This window comes from Bombus terrestris, chromosome 13 (genome assembly GCF_910591885.1).
Source record: "Bombus terrestris chromosome 13, iyBomTerr1.2, whole genome shotgun sequence".
Classification (NCBI taxonomy): domain Eukaryota; kingdom Metazoa; phylum Arthropoda; class Insecta; order Hymenoptera; family Apidae; genus Bombus; species Bombus terrestris.
In genome coordinates this window covers 10,783,871-10,805,067 of record NC_063281.1, presented here as the reverse complement: position 1 = coordinate 10,805,067, position 21,197 = coordinate 10,783,871, and the positions used below count along the sequence as shown (strand labels likewise).

General features: G+C 40.2%; 3 protein-coding genes and 2 long non-coding RNA genes across 9 annotated transcripts in view; 2 read left to right on the top strand and 3 right to left on the bottom strand.

Annotated features, from left to right (window-relative positions):
* The window catches only part of LOC100651851 (transmembrane protein 132C), an 81,396-nt gene extending 74,889 nt beyond the window's left edge, over window positions 1-6,507 (top strand). For both annotated transcript variants that reach the window (XM_012315599.3, XM_012315600.3), the window contains 2 exons: window positions 363-643; window positions 742-6,507. In XM_012315599.3, the coding sequence (XP_012170989.1) occupies window positions 363-643; window positions 742-1,414 (954 nt within the window). In that variant the 3' untranslated portion in view covers window positions 1,415-6,507. The remainder of the gene's footprint in view (window positions 1-362; window positions 644-741) is intronic.
* Window positions 6,508-6,815: 308 nt separating this feature from the next.
* LOC100649593 (39S ribosomal protein L16, mitochondrial) lies at window positions 6,816-8,658 on the bottom strand. The gene is made up of 6 exons (XM_003400184.4): window positions 7,910-8,658; window positions 7,774-7,842; window positions 7,535-7,692; window positions 7,330-7,461; window positions 7,163-7,273; window positions 6,816-7,072 (listed from the first exon to the last, which is right to left on the bottom strand). Exons 1-6 carry the CDS (start codon window positions 7,947-7,949, stop codon window positions 6,857-6,859), a joined length of 726 nt encoding a protein of 241 aa, XP_003400232.1. The 5' UTR covers window positions 7,950-8,658; the 3' UTR covers window positions 6,816-6,856.
* Window positions 8,659-9,007: 349 nt separating this feature from the next.
* Window positions 9,008-9,594, bottom strand: LOC125386167. Its single transcript, XR_007226071.1, has 2 exons — window positions 9,467-9,594; window positions 9,008-9,289 (listed from the first exon to the last, which is right to left on the bottom strand). It is a non-coding gene; the product is annotated as an uncharacterized LOC125386167 (long non-coding RNA).
* LOC100649707 (cyclic AMP-dependent transcription factor ATF-2) lies at window positions 9,503-12,347 on the top strand. Of its 3 annotated transcripts, XR_007226068.1 has the most exons (8): window positions 9,503-9,820; window positions 9,979-10,072; window positions 10,160-10,305; window positions 10,362-10,687; window positions 10,768-10,984; window positions 11,070-11,406; window positions 11,481-12,072; window positions 12,139-12,347. XR_007226068.1 is itself a non-coding variant. In XM_012315602.3 (7 exons), exons 1-7 carry the CDS (start codon window positions 9,770-9,772, stop codon window positions 11,882-11,884), a joined length of 1,572 nt encoding a protein of 523 aa, XP_012170992.1. In that variant the 5' UTR covers window positions 9,503-9,769; the 3' UTR covers window positions 11,885-12,347. The 3 variants fall into 3 exon arrangements, 2 of the variants coding, with proteins under 2 accessions (XP_012170992.1, XP_003400233.1); XM_012315602.3 differs by having other exon boundaries at window positions 10,163-10,305; window positions 11,481-12,347; XM_003400185.4 differs by having other exon boundaries at window positions 11,481-12,347.
* Window positions 11,922-21,197, bottom strand: part of LOC125386166 — a 35,866-nt gene continuing 26,590 nt past the window's right edge. Inside the window, exons 2-3 of one of the 2 annotated variants that reach the window (XR_007226070.1) lie at window positions 18,017-19,902; window positions 11,922-17,873 (exon numbers count right to left, since the gene is read on the bottom strand). This is a non-coding gene — a long non-coding RNA (uncharacterized LOC125386166). Of the gene's footprint in view, window positions 19,903-21,197 lie in introns of both variants that reach the window. The other variant, XR_007226069.1, reaches the window with a different exon arrangement.

Sequence of the window (21,197 nt, the reverse complement as noted above, 5' to 3'; positions counted from 1 at the left end):
GAAGCTCGCAACGTTTTTCCAATAATCGGACGAGTGTAATGATTATAAGTGATTTTACAGGCAGTCGGTGAAAATAATATCGTAATATGACAGGCACTATGAAATAAATAAGCATGGTTTTGATGATTTACAAGAAGGACCAAACTTCCTGGGAAGGATCCTTATTACCTGTAGGGTCGGCAGTAAAGAGACAGAATAGAACGTCTACTCGTGAACCATTTGTAACACATTCGCTGCCACTAACAGCAAGATAACGATGTTATCGTTCGTGCGCTGTGCTGTTATTTGGGCCACGATCTTTAAGCCCCTAATTTTTTCAGCTTCATAAGCGAATCGAACTAAATCGACAATTTATGTTTCAGGTAAGAGTGACAAGCAACCCCCTAGCTGGTGAGAACGAGGGAGAAGCGGGAGAATTGGCGACTTGTTTCGACAATCCAAACCACATCGAGCTACCTTCGGCGGGACAGCGTAGCAATGGATCAGGGCCGATAGATACCACGACTTATTGCAAGAGGGACAAAGTCCCACGAAACAGTTTCGCGACGAAGCCTGTAACGAAACCACCTACGGTGGTATCAGGAACTACAATCACTACTCCAGCATCTATGGCTACGTCCACCGTGACTTCTGCGCGAAACGAGTAATTGTTTTACTTTATTTTATAGGAGAACAGAAGGATTAAAATCTAAATGCTTTCCGTCGCTCTAAATATAAAGTAACTCGTTTATCTTAACGTAGCAACGATGACGTCCCACCACCCTTACCACCGCACGGAATCCCCGTAACCTCGGCGATGGCTTCAACGACTACAGCTGTTCCTGTCGGCGCAACGACCAACAACAACGGCAACGAGGACTACAAACCTCCCGTACCACCACACAGAAACACAGGAGTGATCGTACGACTACCGGAAACACCTAGGAAACATCGTCACAGAGCTTCGAGTAGCAGCGCGGGCGCTCATCATGGGAACAATCAGCGGCACAGCAAGCAGATTCACCATATCAAGCCACACGGTAAAGCTAGAGTAGGTAGTCCGAAAGAGAACGACGCGGAGGAAGAGGAGTTTGTGGAGCTAGTGACTCACGATGACAACAGGCATTCGAAGGACGCGAGAGCCAGAGAAGTGAAGAGGGCGACGATCGTCGGTAATCCAATGTTCTCGTCGTTCTCGACGAACGCGATCGCCTCGTCCATGAACGTGTCCAGCCCGACCGTGGCCTCATCGTCCTCGTCACCGCCTAACTCGTCGCCGTCCTCTACCGCTTCCTCTTCCTCGTCCTCTTCTTCGTCGTCCGTGTCTTCGTCCCACGAGCAAGAGGAATCGGTGGCGCTGGACGACCTGAACCTGGGCATGGACTACAACCAGATCATGCAGTACTTCGACAACTTAAAAGAGTCGAACGCCTAGGTGATGGCGTTCGGCCTTGAAGAAGGCCGAGTAGTCAAGGTCGATACGAAACCCCGGAACCCTCGTTGAGACTAAACGGCATAGCCGGATAACGAGCTCGGCCACGTTCTCCGCTTCCTCTCTCGCCGCGTAGCACGTTCGCAATGGAGAACCAAAAGGGCCGGGCTCGCGCCGTTCGAACGACGCTCCGGACGTTTCGTATTCTAGGCTATAATCTAGTCAGCTTCCTAGCAGCACATCAAGAGTATCGCGCAAACGCATGGACACGAGACACGTTATACAGACATACATACACAGATACATATAGGCAAAGAGAGAAAAAGATAGACGCGAGAGAAACAGGTGTAAGCTGTAAGAGGCGCGCGTATTTCCAACGCGAATTATCGCGAATCGTACAATGCGCGCGACTTCTCGTTGTAATACAGTGTACGCGAGGAATGATACACGCGCGAAGGCACACGGACATTCATATATATATACACACACACACATATACACACACGCAGAGGCTTCAAAGATGTGATCGCCGGTGGCCGGGGTGGAGTAGGTAGATCGCGCGCTCGATTCGACCAGCTTTTCCTTCTCTTTCCTCGACGATCGATCGACCGCCGATCCTCGCTTCCGCCTCCGTGCGCTATCGATCTCTCGTTCAAGCCTTTCCCTCACGCCAATCGAACAAACCTCTTTCCCTCGTTCCTGCCACGCGACAGGGCATTCACCAAAAAGTGGCCGGACAAAAACCGACTCTTTTGTCTCGAAATCGATCCTCGGCTTCGATAGCGACGTTCAAACCGCACGAATGCCTCGTCTTTTTTAGTCGTCTTTCCATACCTTTTGTGTTCATCCGTGCTCTATCCATCGTCGGTTCCTAACGATAAAGATAAAGCTTCTCCTGATGTTTTTCCCTCAAGGTTTTTCTGCTATTTTACCCGTTTTATTTCCAAGTATTCGCTAGCGCTCGAGTCTTCCCGACCGTAGATTCCAGTCGTGGGCCGAGATCGATATCGAAATGAACGATCGTCGGGCACAGGGCCATTTACTCTTTTTCCGATCTACACCGGGGGAAACGTAATATTTATTCGATCGTCCGTACGTCATAATGTTTGTAAATTTTGCTTTGTAAGACTGTGTACATATATATATTATATATATATATATATATATCGCGACCTAGCGCATGTTAATTATGAACTGTAACAGATTACGAAGTTACATTTGTATGGCAAACTCCATAGAGCAAACTAACTCGCATATCTAATCGCTCGACGGAGCCGAGCGAAAACGCGAGCACGGGCCGCGTGCACCTTTCTACCTATCGGCGTTTCCCGTCTATTCTAATCCTCCTCGTTTTGTACGGACCTTACCGAATCGCTCTTCACGCGAATCACCTATTTGCCATTCGTACTTTAACCTGTAATTTTCCACGCATACACACGCACACATACACATACACATACCCGCACGCATATATAGACTTATCTCGTAAAACTATGGAAAAAGCAGAGTTTCGTCCAACGATGAAACAACGTATTCTGAAATCTCCTTAACTCGTTAACTCGTAGAGGCCGAGTAGACTCAATTTTCTGGAATGTAACGATCGTCTGATTTATAAATATTCTATCTTTTAATGCGTCGTATCGTTTCTGCTAAAAATAAGTTACGTCACATTTATATTCGAAGATTACATGGGAAAAACACGATGAGTCCATTCTTGCCGATAAGTTCTATTTTTTTTTTTTTTTTCGATTGCTAAACAGAAATACTTTAATGAACGCGATGCAATTGGAAGGAGGAGTCGGCGCAATTAATTAATTACGACCGTCAATGGTTATCGGTGTTTCAGTTTCACTCGTTGAAACTTTTCTGAAAATATTGCGAATCTTACGTATCTTGCGTTGTTGAAGCAAGAACGAGATCGCTATATATAAATGCAAACACGCGTGACACGGTTAAACGGAATTAATTTCCACGAAATGAGCTGGTTAACAAGTTAAGGAAAGCAGAGCCGTGTAGATTATTAGAAGATTTTCGAGCTGCGAAGTGGGAAACGCTAATCTCCTAGACGAGCTCGCACCGGCCCGAGACGCTGCTCCGGTATCGCTTTTAATTACCATTCAACCCATCGATTGGATTCCGCAATTGTCCTCGTACGTGCCACCGATCGCGAGTGCTCGTTTTAAACGCGTCGCGAGTCGAGGCACGTGCTTCCCCGCGTGAATGCGAGCGTAATCGCATCTGTGCCATCGTTAGTTACATCGTAGAGACGCGTCCTCGTCCATGTTCGTCTATACATATACAAATACACGTTTACACCCAGAGAGAAAGAGAGACTGGAATGGAATGAATCTGTATGAGAGAATATGAATGAATGGATTAGAGAGATATGCAAATGCAAAATACACGCACACCTTATAGCCTTCGTTCTTCCGCACTGATTTGATTTCCACTTGCGAATCCAATCGCACGCCTCCTTCTTCCCTGCGATCGTCAAAGATCATCTAACAGGCAAACCCATGTTCGAGACTAATCATTTTTTACTCTTATCAAGGTTAATAGGAATGAATACTTAAGAAAGGAAGAATTTTTGTGAAATGATTTTCCCTTTAAAAATACGATACGATTCATCCGCTATTCGTTCGTACATAAAGAATAAACTAACTTAGTTGATACGTAACTGAGCTAACTCTTGTTATACGAATGTATATTCTTCTAACGAATGTGCAATTATTTGCTTGTATGACGACTAAATTCTATATGAAGACTACCGAGTCTTTTATAGGAGAACACTGTCAAAGTTCGATAGATTGATAACAATGTAGGAAACAATTTTCCTTAACGTGGGTTGCCTGTACGTAAAAGATCATCGAGTTAAACGAAACGATTAAATCTTAAGGCGAACAGCCAAGGCGCGCAGGAATCGCAGCAATCCGATCTATAAACCAACGGATCCCTGAAGGGTCGCTCTATCTTATATAGGCATTTAAGGACTACGTGTCTAAGTATGTATGTATCTGTAAGTTGTGTGTTAGCATGTCAAGCGTGGGATATAGTGATGTAATGCCGATGAACACAATGAAAAAAAGAGAAAAGACGCTCGAGTCGGCGTTCAAAAGCGTGGAGGCGCGTCGACGTGGGCCACGCACGTTAACCCTTTGCGATCTTACGTCGACTAAATAAGAGAATTATTTTATTAATCGTATTCTCATTAAGGCCTCTATATTTCCTAATCGATTGTGAATAACGTTTATTTAATTAACTTTCGATTTCTACTAACATTCCTTCGCCTTCTTCTTTTTTTTTTTTTTTTTTTTAATTCGTACATCGTGTCGTGAACGAATGTCCTTACCTTTAAAGATAACTGCAAAGGGTTAAAAGGTGCTGCAGACAACGTAAGATACCCCGCCGAGAATCTAGTCTTATAGCGTAACTAATGCATTAATTAATAAATACTAATGAACGCGAAGCGCGATCTACGTTGCCTTTCGCCTGACTTAAACGTATCCTCGAATCGTCTGGCGGGTTGAAGTGGCGTCGTTATCGCAGCTCTGCCCGCGGCCATCCTTTCCTTTTCCTTCGAGGAGCATCGAGAGACGACTCTTCGTTTCCGAGATAGCGAGTCGTTAAAACGAATCAATCATATCGAGTACCGTGAGTGAGAGACGCGCTAATTACACTTACTTAAAAAACGTATGCCAGGGAATCTCGTCCTCCGGACGAGACGAGAAAGGAAAAATGGACGAAAAGATGCCCGTAGGACGAGGAATCCCGCGCAGAGCCGGAAAAAAATAGTATTTACGATAGAAAATAGTGGAGAGCTTGCGAAGCTGTTTCACGTGAAACGAACGCTGTTGAATGTTTCGCTTGTCGCGATGTTACAGAGAAAAAAGAAAAAAGAAAAAGAAAAAAAGGAAGAAGCGAAACCGCCCCCGATTCGCCGTTAAACACTATCAACGTACAAACGATCTTACAGTTACTATTTTTTACTTAGAATACTATTTCCTCCAGCTCTGGCCACGGCCAAAACATTGTATATATATATACGCATTTCCTTGTTTTCTCGTTCAAAAGTCAGAAAAATGTAAACTCGCGTAAGAGAAACTGTGTGACGTTCCTCGGCTCGCTTTTCGTAACTTTATCCGTTCGTTCGATCATTTTCGAACGCCTTTCGCGATCGTTTTGCGATTATAGAATGATGAAAGTGAAGCTTAAAGCACGATGCAACTCATAACGCCGAATTTTATAATATACGATACTATCTCCAGGAGCTTTGTTTGGCGCAAACGAAATCTGCACGTCCTAGAGGCGGAAGCATTCTCACACAGGGGGCACCCTGTTTAAGTCGAAACTGCCGGTCTCTCTTTTCTCCTTTTTTTTATTTTTGATAAGTTCCCACCGATCAGGGAGGATTATATTATAAATATATAAATATATATATATACATATATTGTAATAGAATATCGTCGCAATGCTGATTCTGCATTCACACACATTCCTCAGACACGATGTCGCTGTATCTACGTTAAGTGTGATAAATGCGGATAAAATAGATAAACGATTGACGAGGCGTCGACGGCAATGACGGCGACGGCGACGGCGACAAAATACGACGAGGACGGCGATGACGACCGCGTCCACGACGACGATGGCAATAATCGACGATGCTCTCGCGAATCACTGTCCTCTCGCTATACGCATATCTATTTATCGTTCTTCTAGCTGGCACGGATTTATCGTAAAATCCGTTACCAAGATCATTCACTTTGTACTTATCGATTAGTATGTATATTTATTGTATTATGAAAATGATTATCTTTAATCTATCACGATCATAATCATCGTTGCTGTTATTGTTATTGTTATTGAGATTGTTGTTGTTGCTGCTGCTATTGTTATCGCTGTTTTCGCCGCGTTTCGCCCTGTCGTTTGGGGTTGCCGTCGTGGTGGACGTCGCCATCGCCATCGGCATCGGCGTAACCGATACGCTAATTAAACAATAAGATACGACTATCGCCTACTCAATGTACAATATGTAGTATTTACCTGTTGTTACCACCAAACCGTCATCAAAGATATATAAAATATTGTAATTGTAACACATCGGTATTGCTCGAATTCTACTTCAATCCTGTCCATCGTTAACGAATGCACATACTAATTCTAGTTACACAAGGTAAGTAATGGCACGTTACACGTCGAAAATGGTTTCTTACGATTAGATGAAAAAGAAAGAAACGAAAACGATAATTCGTATACCACGATTTTTATTTGTTCCTCATTTATAGATATATACTTGATTGATATATAATTCGTCCTATTCTCTAATAATGATTGGCTATAATATAATGATTAGAAAAAAAATAAACAAACACGAGAAGTTACAAAAATTAAAGAGACATTTGAGTGTTTTAAACACTGTATATTTACAGCTATATACATCTTAAATTAAACATACTCGTTGAACCATCGCCTGTCATATTTTGAGATCCATTTATGGCAACCAAGCATATTATTCTGAATGATATATTTCCAATTCCATGGGTTTAGATTTTCTCTTTCCATTTTTTCCTTGTTCTCTGCCATTTTATCCATAATTTCTTGACTAACTGCCATAGCAGTACATGGCAACCTTTTCGCAATATTTTTTAAAATGCGTTTAACCTAAAAAGATTATTTGTAATATCGCGTGCTATGTCAAAATGTTAACGATCGATAACAAGTCGAAAGATTACAATAAAATTTTGTCAATACCTCGAAATATTCAATCTCTCCTCCAACTTCTATAATAACTTGTCCTGCTTTTATTGGAGTAGCATAATGATCTATACTTCCTTTACCAGAACCCATCCGTACTCCATGGCCCTATATTGTGTATAAGTTAAAATTAGCATCTTCAAATATTATTTCATATCCATTACCTTCTTAGTAATAGGTTGCCAAGGAGCAGGTACTCTCCAAAGTGCAAATACTTTACTGTAATCTACATTTCTCAAAATTGTCATACGGATCATTTCAAAATTGTTGTATTTCAGTCTGCCACCACTTGTTGCCTGAAAAAATTCACATCTTTATGTTTAATTAAACACATATACAGTTTTTCAATTTTATTGTTTATTCCTTTACTATTATGCCATATTGTCTGTGTAGAAGGGTATTATGATATTCTTCTGGACCTCGCATTAGTCTCAATCTTTTTTGTGTTTTAAAAGGGCGTATATTAGGTGGGTACTGAGGTGCTCTCGACATAACTTTGAGCTTCATACGATCAGGAAATTCAACATCTATGAAAAATAGTTATTTATTAATAATACATATACACATATTTTTGTTCTATTTTGTAACAAATTAATAATTTCAAATACCACTAAAGTCAGGCGGTAATGAATAAGATTTTACTCCGGCTGCTGGTACCGACTTAAACACACAATGTGCTATAAAATAATGCAAATTAGTAAAAACGAAATATTTTAGGAAGGAAATAATTGCAGTAAAACTTACGTGACAACAATAATGTTGAGATTCTCCTACACACTTGCATCTTCACAACGGTTATATAGACCTTACCCCGTTAAAAAATATTTGACTGTATTTGCTTTAAAAAATGTTACGTTCTAAATTTTTTAACCTCAAACTTCTTTCTGATTTTAAATATTGCCTCAGTATTTAAAAAATAGCACCTCCGTTCAAAATTCTAATATATTTGGTACCTTAATATTTCCAGTTTGTTCGACACGTTTCTTTTACATTGTATTTTCCATTTATAATATTATTAAATGCAAATACATAACCACAACATAGCATAGTAGGTAACTAAAAAAGATCACCAACCTATGCACCACAAAAAACACTAGACTCACTTTGGAACCACAAACAAATTAAACGTGATTTAAAAGTAATCATAGAGATATAAAGATCATAGCAAAGATAAAGTACGCAAGTCATATGTTATCGTGTAAGTGGATGCGATATAGAAATGGATAGAGAACACTGTCCGTCTGTTCTTGTTTAATCAAGCAGGCAAACTAGCATCAGACTCTAACGGTCAACTATACACATATTTCTTGTTCGGTGCTCTTGATGGGAAAATGTCTATATGTCAGCTTCCGACCCTTCTCACACAACACCATCCAATTACGAGCGTTTTCACGCGTCTCCATCAGTTCGGGGACGTTTCTAAACCTCTTTCTCGTCCACGCGTGTTTTCACTATCTCCTTCTCGTTCTATTGTCGTTCGTATCGCTTATTCCTTTACATACTATTCCTTTCTCTTTCTGTAGCCGTCCATACAGTCTACGCTACTCGTAAACAATAGAAAATAGGCAATAGAAAAAGAGAGAGACAGTGTACAACAGCGACAGTCGATACGAACAGCAACGGAAAGAGAGGACGACAATGTACGAATAATATGGACTGGATGAACGACAATAGAACGAAAGAGGAATAATATGCGATAGGAACGGATGACACGAACAGCAATAGAAATAAATAGGAATAATGTGCGGCAAGGACAGACAGTACGAACGGTGATAGAAAAAGGGAACAACAATGTTTGAGGATGGTGGATGCTGCAAGGATTTTCAACAATTAAACGCTTTGTTCATTTGCAAAATGAGATTGATTTATTGACTGCAATTTGCAAATTTACGATAATCGTACAATTTTACAATAAGTTCATGATTCTCTGTATAGTAATTTACGTAATTGCGTAATTTTATCAGAATTTGATTCCGTTGCTTGATGGAGCCAAACAACTCTGCTCTTGTAAAACTGGCGATCAAAATGTCATTCGTTTTCAGATCGTCATTAAGCGTCTACTTTCCGTAGACCCGGTACGCACATCTATTTCGACCATTCATGTGTATTCGCATGTTACTCCCACTAAAATCATCGGAGAAAAAAATGTGTGTATAGTTTGATCGAAAACCGTTTAATGTAAGAGGCGGTAATACGTGGAGAGTACTTTTAGTTGAATTTCTCTCATGCCATTAGCAACCTTCTTACTCATCTCTGCAAGCAAGTAGTAAAATGTCCCTAGATACAAATTATGCAACCTACCATCTGCCGCTCTATCTTTTTACAATGAAAGACTGTTCAGCTAACGTTGAAACAGCTGATATGAGTCGTTGTGTCAAAACATTTTTGGAAACTGTGTGTATTGTTCTTTCCCACGTATTTGCTTCTGAATGACTTGGAAAGTATAAAAGAACCAACACTAAGCAAAAATATGTATGATCTATATAAAAGTGTCCAAAAGAATGGTGCCTTCTGGCGAATCGTGCTGTGCCACAACCTTCTAGGCTTCGTTTTTCTATTGTATCGTACCACCTGTGAACCGTTGTCATAAAATAGTGATTAATAATGGCACACAATGAGAAAATTTTTGCTTGCTCCTCATCCGGTTGCAATATGGTAATAAAAATATCTATATATTTATGTTAGAAGTAGTAAGCATTTTGTCGTCTTGATATATTTCATTGTAAATTATAATTCTTCCTTGTATTGAAAGAAGAACAAGAATTTCTGATTGTTTGAATATATCATTTAATCATATTCCACTTATTCTACAGAGTTTTGCAAATGAGGATCAGTTATCAGTTCATAAGAAGAAACATGATATGATGTTAAATCTTGGAAATAGTTCCAAGAATGGCAGTTTTGTTGGTAGGTTGCAATTGAAATAAGTTTAATCATTGAATTATATTTCAAACATAGGGACAAGTAAATAAGAAATGTCTATACATTTTGCAGCAGATCAAACACCAACGCCAACACGTTTCATTCGAAACTGTGAGGAAGTTGGCCTATTCCAAGATTTACAAAATGTAAATCCTTTTGAAGAAACTTTTAGGAGGGCAGTGGAGTCTGGGAACACTGGCACACTGGCGGTACCAGAGGTAAATCATGAAATTAAAATAAATTTCAATATCTCATATTACAAATATGTCTCTAGGCTGGAATTACGGATGATACTTTACATACACCGCACATATTTCCTCACATAGCCGATGTGCTGTCTACTAGCAGTCAAATGTTGTCAGAAAATTCTGTGCAAGAGTGTGGAAGCATCTCGATCACTGAAAAAAGCACAGAGGAAAAAACTACCATTCATACTGAAGTTTGCAGTACAGTAAAACTCACTGAAACTGATGAACAGAACTTAATGAAGGAAAAGTTAACCATTGAACGAAATGTGACCTTAACAGAGAATGTTATCGATCAAGTTACGCAAACGCCAATAATGCCGAAAGTTTTACAAGAACAACCTAGTCCACAATTGTGAGTAATTTTTAAATCTCCTTTTCATTAAAAATTTGAATGTTCTTGCACAAATGAATAAAGAATATATTCTTGTAAAGATTGATTAACGGCGAGGAGGTACAACTACTACTAAAAACGGCAGATGGAAAATTAATGCAACTCTCAGCAATTCCAGTTTGCGATTCTGTTGGTACAACAAACGTGCAGTCATTGAAGCAACAAACGGTTGTCATAAAGACGGAGCCACTTTTGCAATGTAATACAAGATTGGAGTCCAAGAATCCAGCAGTTTCTACACTATCTTTAGCAAAAATGGTATTGTAGTATATTTAGGATATATTTCAATAAAATATTTTAGTTATCTCGCTTTTGGAAAGTAATATTTTTCGTATAATTATAGAAATTAAAACAAACACTAACGAAAGGTTCACAAAATCTAAAACCGATTAGCAATTTCTCAAAAGATGAGTTAAATAATTCAAAAAAGAATAGAAATAAAACGGTAGAAGATCAATTGAAAAAGAAAGAAATTCTCGAACGTAATCGTGCTAGCGCGATGAGGGCAAGAGCTAAAAGAAAAGCGTGGATACAGCAGCTGGAAAGAACGGTTACCAATGTGAATGAGACCAACGTGGCTCTAAAAATGGAAATAAAAGTTCTACGAACGGAAGTTGCTAAATTAAAGACGCTTCTATTGGCTCACAAAGACTGTCCAATTACAAAGGCGATGCAGAAAGGTAATAGAATAATATGAAAATAATTACTCACTATTTGTTTTATTCTTTATTTTATCTTTTCATGTTATTTACAGGAAATGGTATAATACTTGGTCCAAAAATAATATCCGTAAATTCTGATACTATAACAAGCCCAGTTCCAGTAGCATCTGCGATAAAAAGGACAACCTTCTCTTCCATGGAAGTGCCTATTACACCGAAGAAAAAATTATCTCTGGCAGTCTCGAAAAACCCTATAATATTCCCAAAAGTAGATTGCAATACAAATTTATCAATTCCTAATGCTACGTTAATAAAAACAGTACCTACTTTAAAAATTATGGGTGTCGGTCAACTATTAACAGAAAAGGAAGAAACGAAGCAAATTTTTATTGTACAAAATCCTATGAAGAAAGTGGAGAATCCTACTAGGCAAATAATTCAAATTAACCCTAATTACGAGATTGATCAGAGCGCGTCAAAGACTAATGAACCGTGAATGTAATTTATCGGAAACTTCAAAATTTTGCTCAAAGATATAAAAGACAAGTATCGTAAATAGTCGTTAAACAATTTCAGTTATACTAATTCTCCGTGAGGAATTGGCGCAGAATTACGAGCACATCGTAATTCGTAACTGGGTTACGACTATTTCAAATTTCGCGCGCTGCGGTTTACACGAGTTCGGTGGGTTTCATATTACAAGGCGTAACGATTCTCTTTTATTCACGCAATGTGTTTGAACTCATTTAGGTTTAAATCAGCAAACAAGAGAGGAGAGAACAGAGGTGCTGCATTGATACTAACTATTGTTTCATAATAAGTACGGCAAGAGTATCATCCTGGAAATTTTCAATTTTCACACAGTGCCTGGTCGCGTATATATCTGCAGGTGCGTCTGTGAAAGAAATCATACTACAAGTATTTATCTATTATAATAAATAGAGTATTTTTTCTGGTAATGTTTTTTATCCACTCTGTTTTACCTGGTTCCATCATTCTAGAAAAATATATTAATTAACGAGTATTTTATTGAATAAATTTTACAACCATTTATTATACAGTAGGTTTCCTATTCCCTTCCTGCCGGTTAATCCGAAAATATATGTATATGATTATTTATCGCTTGTTAATAAAAAAGCAAAAAATACATATACCTACATGTATTTACTGTTTACATAACATAGATGTAAAAAGATGGATATATAACAACTATTAGGATATATAGGATATATAACAATTAATTTCGTGCTTTTTTACATAATTTAGACGTTTATTGACAAAATACATCTCAATCTCCGACATAGCTATCAGCGTTGAGTTACAAACTGGTTTTCTATGTCAAAATACCTGGAAAATGTAGGATGCCAGGAAAAGGTTTTGACTTAACGCATACAGACAATCGATTACATGTAAAGGTGCGGAATTAATTTGAACATCTACTACTTACACTGAATAATGTTTCTTAAATATTTTTTTCTTTTACAAAAATGTTAACAATCTTTTTCCTTTTCTTTACATTTGTTTTTTCAAACAAAATGACGCCTAAATTTTCTAATCAGCAGTTCAATTTTATTAAAAGTATGTTAAATTTTACTGTTCATCGTTGAAAAATTATACAAAATTTAAATTATGAAGTTTTCCCAATTGATTCCACAGTTTTTCATCCACATTTAGCGTTGCAAGAAATCTCACGATGATTCTGTGACCCTCGGGCCCTTATCAGTTCTCCGTCCAGTCGTCTAACAATTCTACACCGGACAGGAGAATGATAAGGGGCTTTGGGCACGAAACGCCTCGACACGAGGCTACCAAAAACTTCCTTTGCCGCCTGGTATCCAATCTTCGCGTGATTTCCTGTGAATTCTAAAAAAGAATATTCTTCTATCTACTCCTCGAGCATATTACTAACAGTTACCCTCTGGTTACATAAGTTTCATTCTATATATTGCTATAACCATTCCCCTTTCCTCAAAAAGAATCCAATGAATGGCAGACATTGATAGAAGTAAGTAATTGATGGTCTCCTGACATTCTGAATGATGAACGCATATTATCGCGTAACTTTATCTAATCAACAGAGAAATTTATGTTTATCCTTTGATTATGTAGAATGTGCCGACTTAGTTCGTCACCGATCTGGTATTTTGTCAGCGAGTTTGTACGTGTCTCTCTTTCGGCAGAATACGACAACAGCGGTCATCAAACAGAGATATCGAAACCGTGAAACACGATGAAAAAGGCCTGTGCTTTTTCGACAAACAAGATTTCCGTCCCCTTGAGTCACACCGATGACTCACGTGTCCAGAACACAACGGGCCAAGTGAAATGTAACTGAATTATCGGTTATACTCGGCAAATACCAACGGCTCTCCTACGTCGATAAGCCGGTTCTTCGATAACCGAGGCGAGCGAGTTAGGCAAAACGTATCTGCTCTTCGTATTCCAACGAGAACCTTATCGCTTATGAAAAAGCTGCAGGATTCTCCGGTTGCATCTGGAGATGCAGGAAAAAGTAAACTAAGGGACACACATTGAGAATGAACGCGAGGGGGCAAAAAGAACGACAGTTCGTGAATATCGATGGCGAAACGAAAGAAAGTGGATTTTGTTAATGTAATATTTTTATAAATATTGGTATCCGGTAGTCCATTGAAAATTTGTAAAGAGCATTGAGAATTTCATTTCTAAATCTCGTTCAGATCCATCAAGTTACTTGAATTCTCCAGAGTATACTTAATAGAAAATAAAACGTTTACATGTAAATAATAATTAGAAATATAATGTAACAAATTCTCTCTTTTTCGAGTCGAGCAATAGTTGAAAGAAACTGAACTTCATTTCAAACTTTAGAAGCATATTAAGAACAAAAATGATGATGTTTGAAAGAACCTGTTCTACATCTTTCTGGAAAAAAAAACATGAATTATACAAAATACAAGCAGTATCGATAATTGGTTGGTTCAAATTGAACTAGGAATTAAGCTAGTATTTTATCTGAAAAGTTTGTTTAGCTCGACGATGAAAGATAAAAAGAGTGTCAATTATGGTTCCAACTAGGCATGTCGTTCTAACGCTTCTACGTTTTCCGCTTTCAACGTGTGCACAGAAATAGACCACGTCTCCCCTCGCGAGTTCCCGAGTTTTACGGCCCTGAATCAAGCTCGCGTGGCTATTATACAACACGAGCAATCTTCTAACCTTGGTCCAGACTGACCAGTTTCTTTCGTTTTCGATGCCCTCAGGGAATCGTTGATACAGATCGTGTTTTCCGTGAATACCACGTTTCCATGGGAAATGATAGAAACGTAGTTTCCAGATAGCTTCACGTACTTAATTCTACGCGCTATATGCTAATAGTCTCTAAAAAGATCACATAATGTCTTCAAACACGCCACATTAATTTTTGAAATAAAATAAAATAAAGTAAATGAAGTAAGAGTTAAAATTCAGAGTTTTTCTTCTCCCCCCTCCCTTTTTTTTAGTAAAATGTGAAGGAAATATATAGATTGTGTCTAAACGCACTTGGTCAGTGTGTGTTAGACATTCCCAGGAAATACCGGTGTAAGCAGATTGCCATTTATGGGGTTTCCAGCGATCAACGGCCCGTGGCTTAATTGATATCGATCTCATTGACGTCGATTCGCAACAGCGACAGTGAATTCAGAAATCAGCAGTCAGAAAGCGAATGCGACCCACTTATCCGTCTCGTTGGGCTTCAATTTCCTCGCTGACTTCAATGACTGTCGCAATTCTATCGCAAACATTTTAACCTCTCGCGGAGTACTAACCCGTATGTTGAATTCTCTTTTTAATCCGGCGGAGTTCTCCGAGAAATTTGTCAACTGAATGGTAACTGTGAGGAGAGAAGAAGAATAATTTTTACTACGTCATGCTATATATTCTGATTCTTCTTAGAAAAATAAGTGAGAATCATAATTCAGTAAGCTCTAATAAATCTTTAATAAATAAATATAGAGGTTAATAGGAAATGCTCAAGGTTTCGGCAGACGAATTCTGCTTTTCTAGATAAGCACACGTTATCTGCCTCGATACACGCCATAACATGTAGCTCCTAACGTTGGCTTGTTATTTTAATCGTTCAAGAAATGCCTCTTACTGTTTTAATGTACGTAACAGTGTCCCACGTTTGGTCGTTAATATAAATTAATTTTCTAACAATATCATTTATCATTTGTAAAAAAAAGAAAAACTTGAAGCCCGAAAGAAAATGTTTTAACATACTCCTAATCGAGTGAAAAGAAATAAACTATTCGTGCCTCGCTTACTATTAGCATGAAGAACGTGAACGAAGAAAAGGAATAAAGGAAGATTCAAAAGCCCACAGAAAATTCTTTTGTAAGGTTACAGAACACGTGGCCCGAGCACACGTGCTTTTCAAAGTTTATGATTCCATGAAGAGATAGATCTTAGTAGATCGCATTATCTTCCTGAAACCAATATTTTACCAACTATCGGCCCTAAAGCGGTTAAATACATAAATATTTGCTATATGTATAAGATAGTGAAGTTTTGTCACAAACGAATCCTCGAAAAAGTGCTAACAATATATCGAACGAATGCAGAAAAGCAACACACGTTTATTTATTTTTCTTCGAGCTGATTTCTTTCTCAGAACGAACCTCGTAGAATTTCACGCACGGACGAACCCTGCATTTGTTCCAAACCGCGTTCTTTTTGTCTCACCGGAATCGAGATATCACGAGAGAAGAGATCGAAAGCGAAATAAACGAAAAATACGTTTCGTTGTTTCCCAATATATCAATGATGGAATTAATCCTTACATTGTATTATACTACTCGGTTGTAACATAAATTCGTCCTGTTTTTTTTGTATTTTTTACGGTAACAAATATAAAAACAAGAGGAATTAATATTATAATCCCATATATACATATTATACGCTTTACATTATATTTAACTGACATTTAATTACTTAAACTACCGTGATATAATTTATTTCCTTCCTAAAGCGCGCGATTTTTCTCAAGCGACGAAGAACTCGTGACACTGAACAAAAGCTCCACTCGGAAAGCGGGTTATATTAGTAACACTCTCGCGTGTAAACCGTGCAAGTATACGAGCAAAACGATGATAAGAGGATGCGCGCGCTTACATCGGAGGATATCGGCGGAATGAAATAAACGGCATGCAGGGAGACTCTCGCGTGATTTTACGCTCCTGGCGAGACAATATGCGGCGCGATAGCCTTGAGACACGTCTGCTTCCTTTTATTTTTACATCTGACCCGAGACAACTACACACTCTCGTAGCAAACTCCGCTGCTCTCTTTTCCCTCGCGATCGCGTTCTTCGAAGACCGCCACTATACAACTAAGGCGACCGATGCACACTTTATGAAAAACAACCGAATCGTTCACTAGTCCGCGCGCTACTGACAACGTCAAGCTATTCGACACCTCTCATTTTCTCGATTAACGAACGGATGTAACACCACGCGGCCACCGTACGCGCAAGGACAACGGATAAGTTTTCTAACCTCTTTTCCTATGCAGACTGGTCTTTGACCGGTCACATGGCGTGAACCGGAGAGCGGCCGCGACCGATCGATCTGCGTCCAAAATACCCTCTTACTCTGCTCTGCTCTGCTCCCCCTTTCTTCCCTTTCTCCATCGCTCGGCTGTTGGTTGAATTCTCGCTAACGTTTCCTCTTCGTCGAAAGCTCGTAATTTCTCGTTTCACGAAAAGCACGCACGATTCTCCAGCGAACAGATCACGCTGTATCTCGTACGAGAATAAGCCAGAATCGCGAGTATAAAATATACGAGTGCATCTCTTTTTCTCCCTTTCTGGTTGCTAGAGAGAGATATTCGAGCACAGCGCAGAGAGAGCCAATCGTCGAGGACCCACGTAGTCGGATGCTGATGTAACGGAACTGGGGATTGGTCGCCGCGTATTCTCGCCGCAACGCTCGTGAATCATCGAGAGATATCGATACGAGCGACGAACACGCGTCGGGAAATGTGTCTCGCGCACTACTGAGCCGTTCCACGATCGGATTCGGACTTCTCGGCCCGGTCACTCTTCGTCGCCGTGAGAGGGGAAGCCAACGAAAGTGCACGTCTTTCTTTAACCCTTGTGCTTTATCTCTGTCGGGCATACGCGTGGCGCCATCTTTGAATTTCCCTCTCTTTCTCGGCCCTCGGGTTCTCCCCCTCCCTTTCAAGCTGTGCCAGCCTCCCTCGACCTCGCGCCCCGATCTCGTTCATCTCTTTCGCGCGCGCTTCGTGCGCCCGAAGATGCTTTCAAAGGCATCCTGTGTGTACTTACTCAAACACCAGGCTTTCGAATTTCGATTTTTTGCTTTTCTTCGGAATCCTCTGAATTTTCGTCAGAAGGGGAGAGATTATACTCGAAGAATTCCATAGACAGGCAGATTCTGCGGCGAACGACACGTGTTTCGCATCGTGAAGAAAATCCTGCCGTGATTTCTCCTTCGTACGAGAATCTAGAAGATTTGCGTCTATGAAATAAATTTCACGCATAAAGTAGGCGTAGGCAAAGTTAGGGGTTGCGGGAAGTTTTCGAATGGCAGATTCTGATTTTCTTGCGGAATTTTCCAGATTTTTGAAGGGCAGGGATGTTACTTACGCTGGAAGAATTTTAGAGAAATGCGAAGCGGCGAATAACACGTGCTTTGTATCGTGAAAGAGGGATGCCACCGTGATGCTTCCTCGATGAGAGAATGTAAACAAATTTCTGAAAGATTTGCATTCACGACGAAGATGCTTCACGCGTAAATATAGATAAAGTTATGAGAATGAGTATTTGAGAGGACGTGGGAAGAGGAATTGCGCCAGCACGCTTCCGAAAGAGTGCGTTTTCCGGCCGATTTCACTGGCAGTCGATGACGCTTCACGCAGTTACTGTAACTACCCCATTCACGGCTTTAATTACGTATTTAGAACGAAGCTCTGACTCTCCCCGATGATGTCCTTTCGTGCTAATTAAAAAGCGCCTCGAGTGTCTCTTAATTCTGGTGGAAGCTCGCCAGGAGTTCGCTTTTCATCTTGGAGACCGCGATCCTGGCAATAAAGGGCTACTACGACTGCTTAAGCGCACAATTGATGGCAAAAATCGCAGCCAAATATCCGACGAATACGTACGCAGATGCAGCCAGTGGACGTAAGAGGCGAAAAAAGATACAGAGAACATTTTAACTTTTTTTTTTTCTCTACCCTCTTTCTTTCCTTTTTCCAAGTGACCCAGTGAAACGGATTCGAGGATCTTGGACAAATTAGAGGACAAATTAGAAATCGTTTCGCTGAACAAGAAGAGAAAAGAAGGAGTCGAAATGGCTAAGTACGGTGAAAAGCTAACCGAGAGGGTGGTAAGCAGATACTAACATTGGCCCGTGGAACGAAGTGACTCGATATCGGGGAGTGTCTCGGCGTTAGCCCCGAATTAATTCCTTGGGGTGGCTGGGAGATTCTCCATTACCAGCGTGGAACGAGCAACGGTAAAGTGTTCCGCCTTAAAAAGAATACCTGCACCTCCACCTCGACTCGTCCCGGGGAATTGCTCCCCGCATCCCCTTGATTCCCGAAACTCCACTACTTCGTTTCTGCTTGCTGTTCTCTCCCTCGTGGCATCCGCCGCAAAACGAATTGTCTGAAAAATTCGAAAGAATACCCCGTGTCTGGACGGGCATTTAAACGTGGTATGGTCCGTTTTCACGAAATTCGAGCGGCTCTCGACGACAATTTGCGAGCTGTCGAAGGCTGAAGTACCAACGACTACCACAAAAATGCTGTTCCATTTAACTCTGTCTTTTCTATCGTACAATAAATCGTCCCGTGATTTACCAGGAGGAGGCTGAAATTACTTTTGTCCGTGGTTGTTCTTCTAGGCATTGCGTTCGGCTTGCGCGATTAAACGCGGAAGCCCCGATGGAACTGGACCAAGCGAAAAGGAAATAAGATTCAATTAAACGAGACAGTTAATTGGACGATCTTCTTCCCCCAGGTTTACGAGGGAAACCTTGTGGTTGGCACGTTCGACATTTGCAACGGCTAATACACCGGCAATTACAGCTGTCGTAATTACTATGTACTCTGGCATCGGTTATCTGCTATTTGGAAAATCCAAAGGCTCGTCCAAGGCTTCGTCGAACAACCGACTCGCTAAGGATCCCTTAAAGGAACAGAGGAAGTCCATGGAAGTTCCTGGAAAAAAAGTTGATTACTCTTGAAAGATTTACCGATACTGATCATCAATGCGCAAGTCATTTCCTGACGTTCCTTTCGTGACATACGATCCAAACGGTAGAACGAAGGAGTCGCTTTAAGAAGGAAACAAAGCTGTCCGTGGACACACGTGTTGGACAAAGGCCGATTTCCAAGTAGATCTTGTGACGACTAGCGTGAGCGTTTCAGCGTACAGTGTACCCATAGCTGGCCTGACGTTCCATAAGTGGTGCGGACTAATTATATTCCATGGCCGGCGACCTTCGCTCTCAGGCCAGCTGTTTTCTGGATCTGTAAACGTACCAGAGACGACACTGGTTAATACCGTGTGAATCGAACGCCGAGATTTATAGAAATAAGGTTCGTCCATTCAATTTTCGAACTGCGGGTGTCACACTGATCCACCATATACGCGAACATTATGGAAGATAATTTTCCATACTAAATTTTCATCCTATTTTTCTGAAATGTCTCGTACTCGTACTAGGATTTATAAAATAATTTATTCCATGGAGGAATGTTTATCAAACAGCTGGAAAATCTTAGGACAGTACTTGCATCTTTTTCAAAATTTGGAAAAAGTTCAAGTTATTGCACTTTATACGAAGAGAGTGTGAGATGTTGGTGTGTCATGAATCGTATTAGAAAAACAACCGCGTGTATTTATAGCAAGTAGTATATTTGCAATATTATATTTTGTATCGCCCACATAAACAGACGGATTAATATAAGCGCTGAATTAAAACGATCCAGCACTTGCTGGAGCAAAGGTTAAAAAAGTCTGTGAGATTTTCGACGAAACCACTGTTCTGTCATTTGTTAAATTCAAACGGAGAATAGGAAAAATATAACAACGAGAAACAAGAATAAAAATACAAGATTCGAGAAATGGCGAGTTATTCAACAGTAAATACCCTTTCGTAAGCGTGGAAAAAGAATACATGGCGAGTTGTACGTATAGCAGCCGGTTAAATGCACCGTGTACGAGAGCACGAATTGAAAGGACAGATCGACGCGAGTCTGGTGGGTGGCGCTTTGAGCTTTTCCCAGATACAGATAATGCTCGGTAGCGATTCGAAACCGCGCGATGACTGATGCGATTGAAAATTTGCAAGAGCACGCGGCACGCGTTGAATACTCGTATCACCGGGGTCGAAAAGAATGGTGGCGATGGCAGAGGATAGGGGCCGGGAGGAGACGTCCGTGAAACATTGTGGATGAGATAAGACCGGAATTTTCAGGCCGAATAATATAAAAGCTCAAGCTACTCGGTGCTCTTTTGTAATAATCACGAATGGGAAAAGGATGGTTTTTAATCTTCCGCGTACAGGTTTCGAAAGACAGGAAAGAAAAGCGAAAAAGAAGAGATCTACGACCGTCGAGATTGGTGTGAAGAGGAGTATGCGAATCGCAGGCCGAAAACGAGAAGAATGAGATGAAAAAAGAAAAGAAGAGAAGAACCGAGAACAAACGATCGTTAACCGTATTTACATAATGTTTCAACGGATCGTGAATATCACACGGGTGTATAGCGGGTGTTGCATGCTGCTCATTTTAATTAACCTATTCTGCTTTTCAGCCAGCTG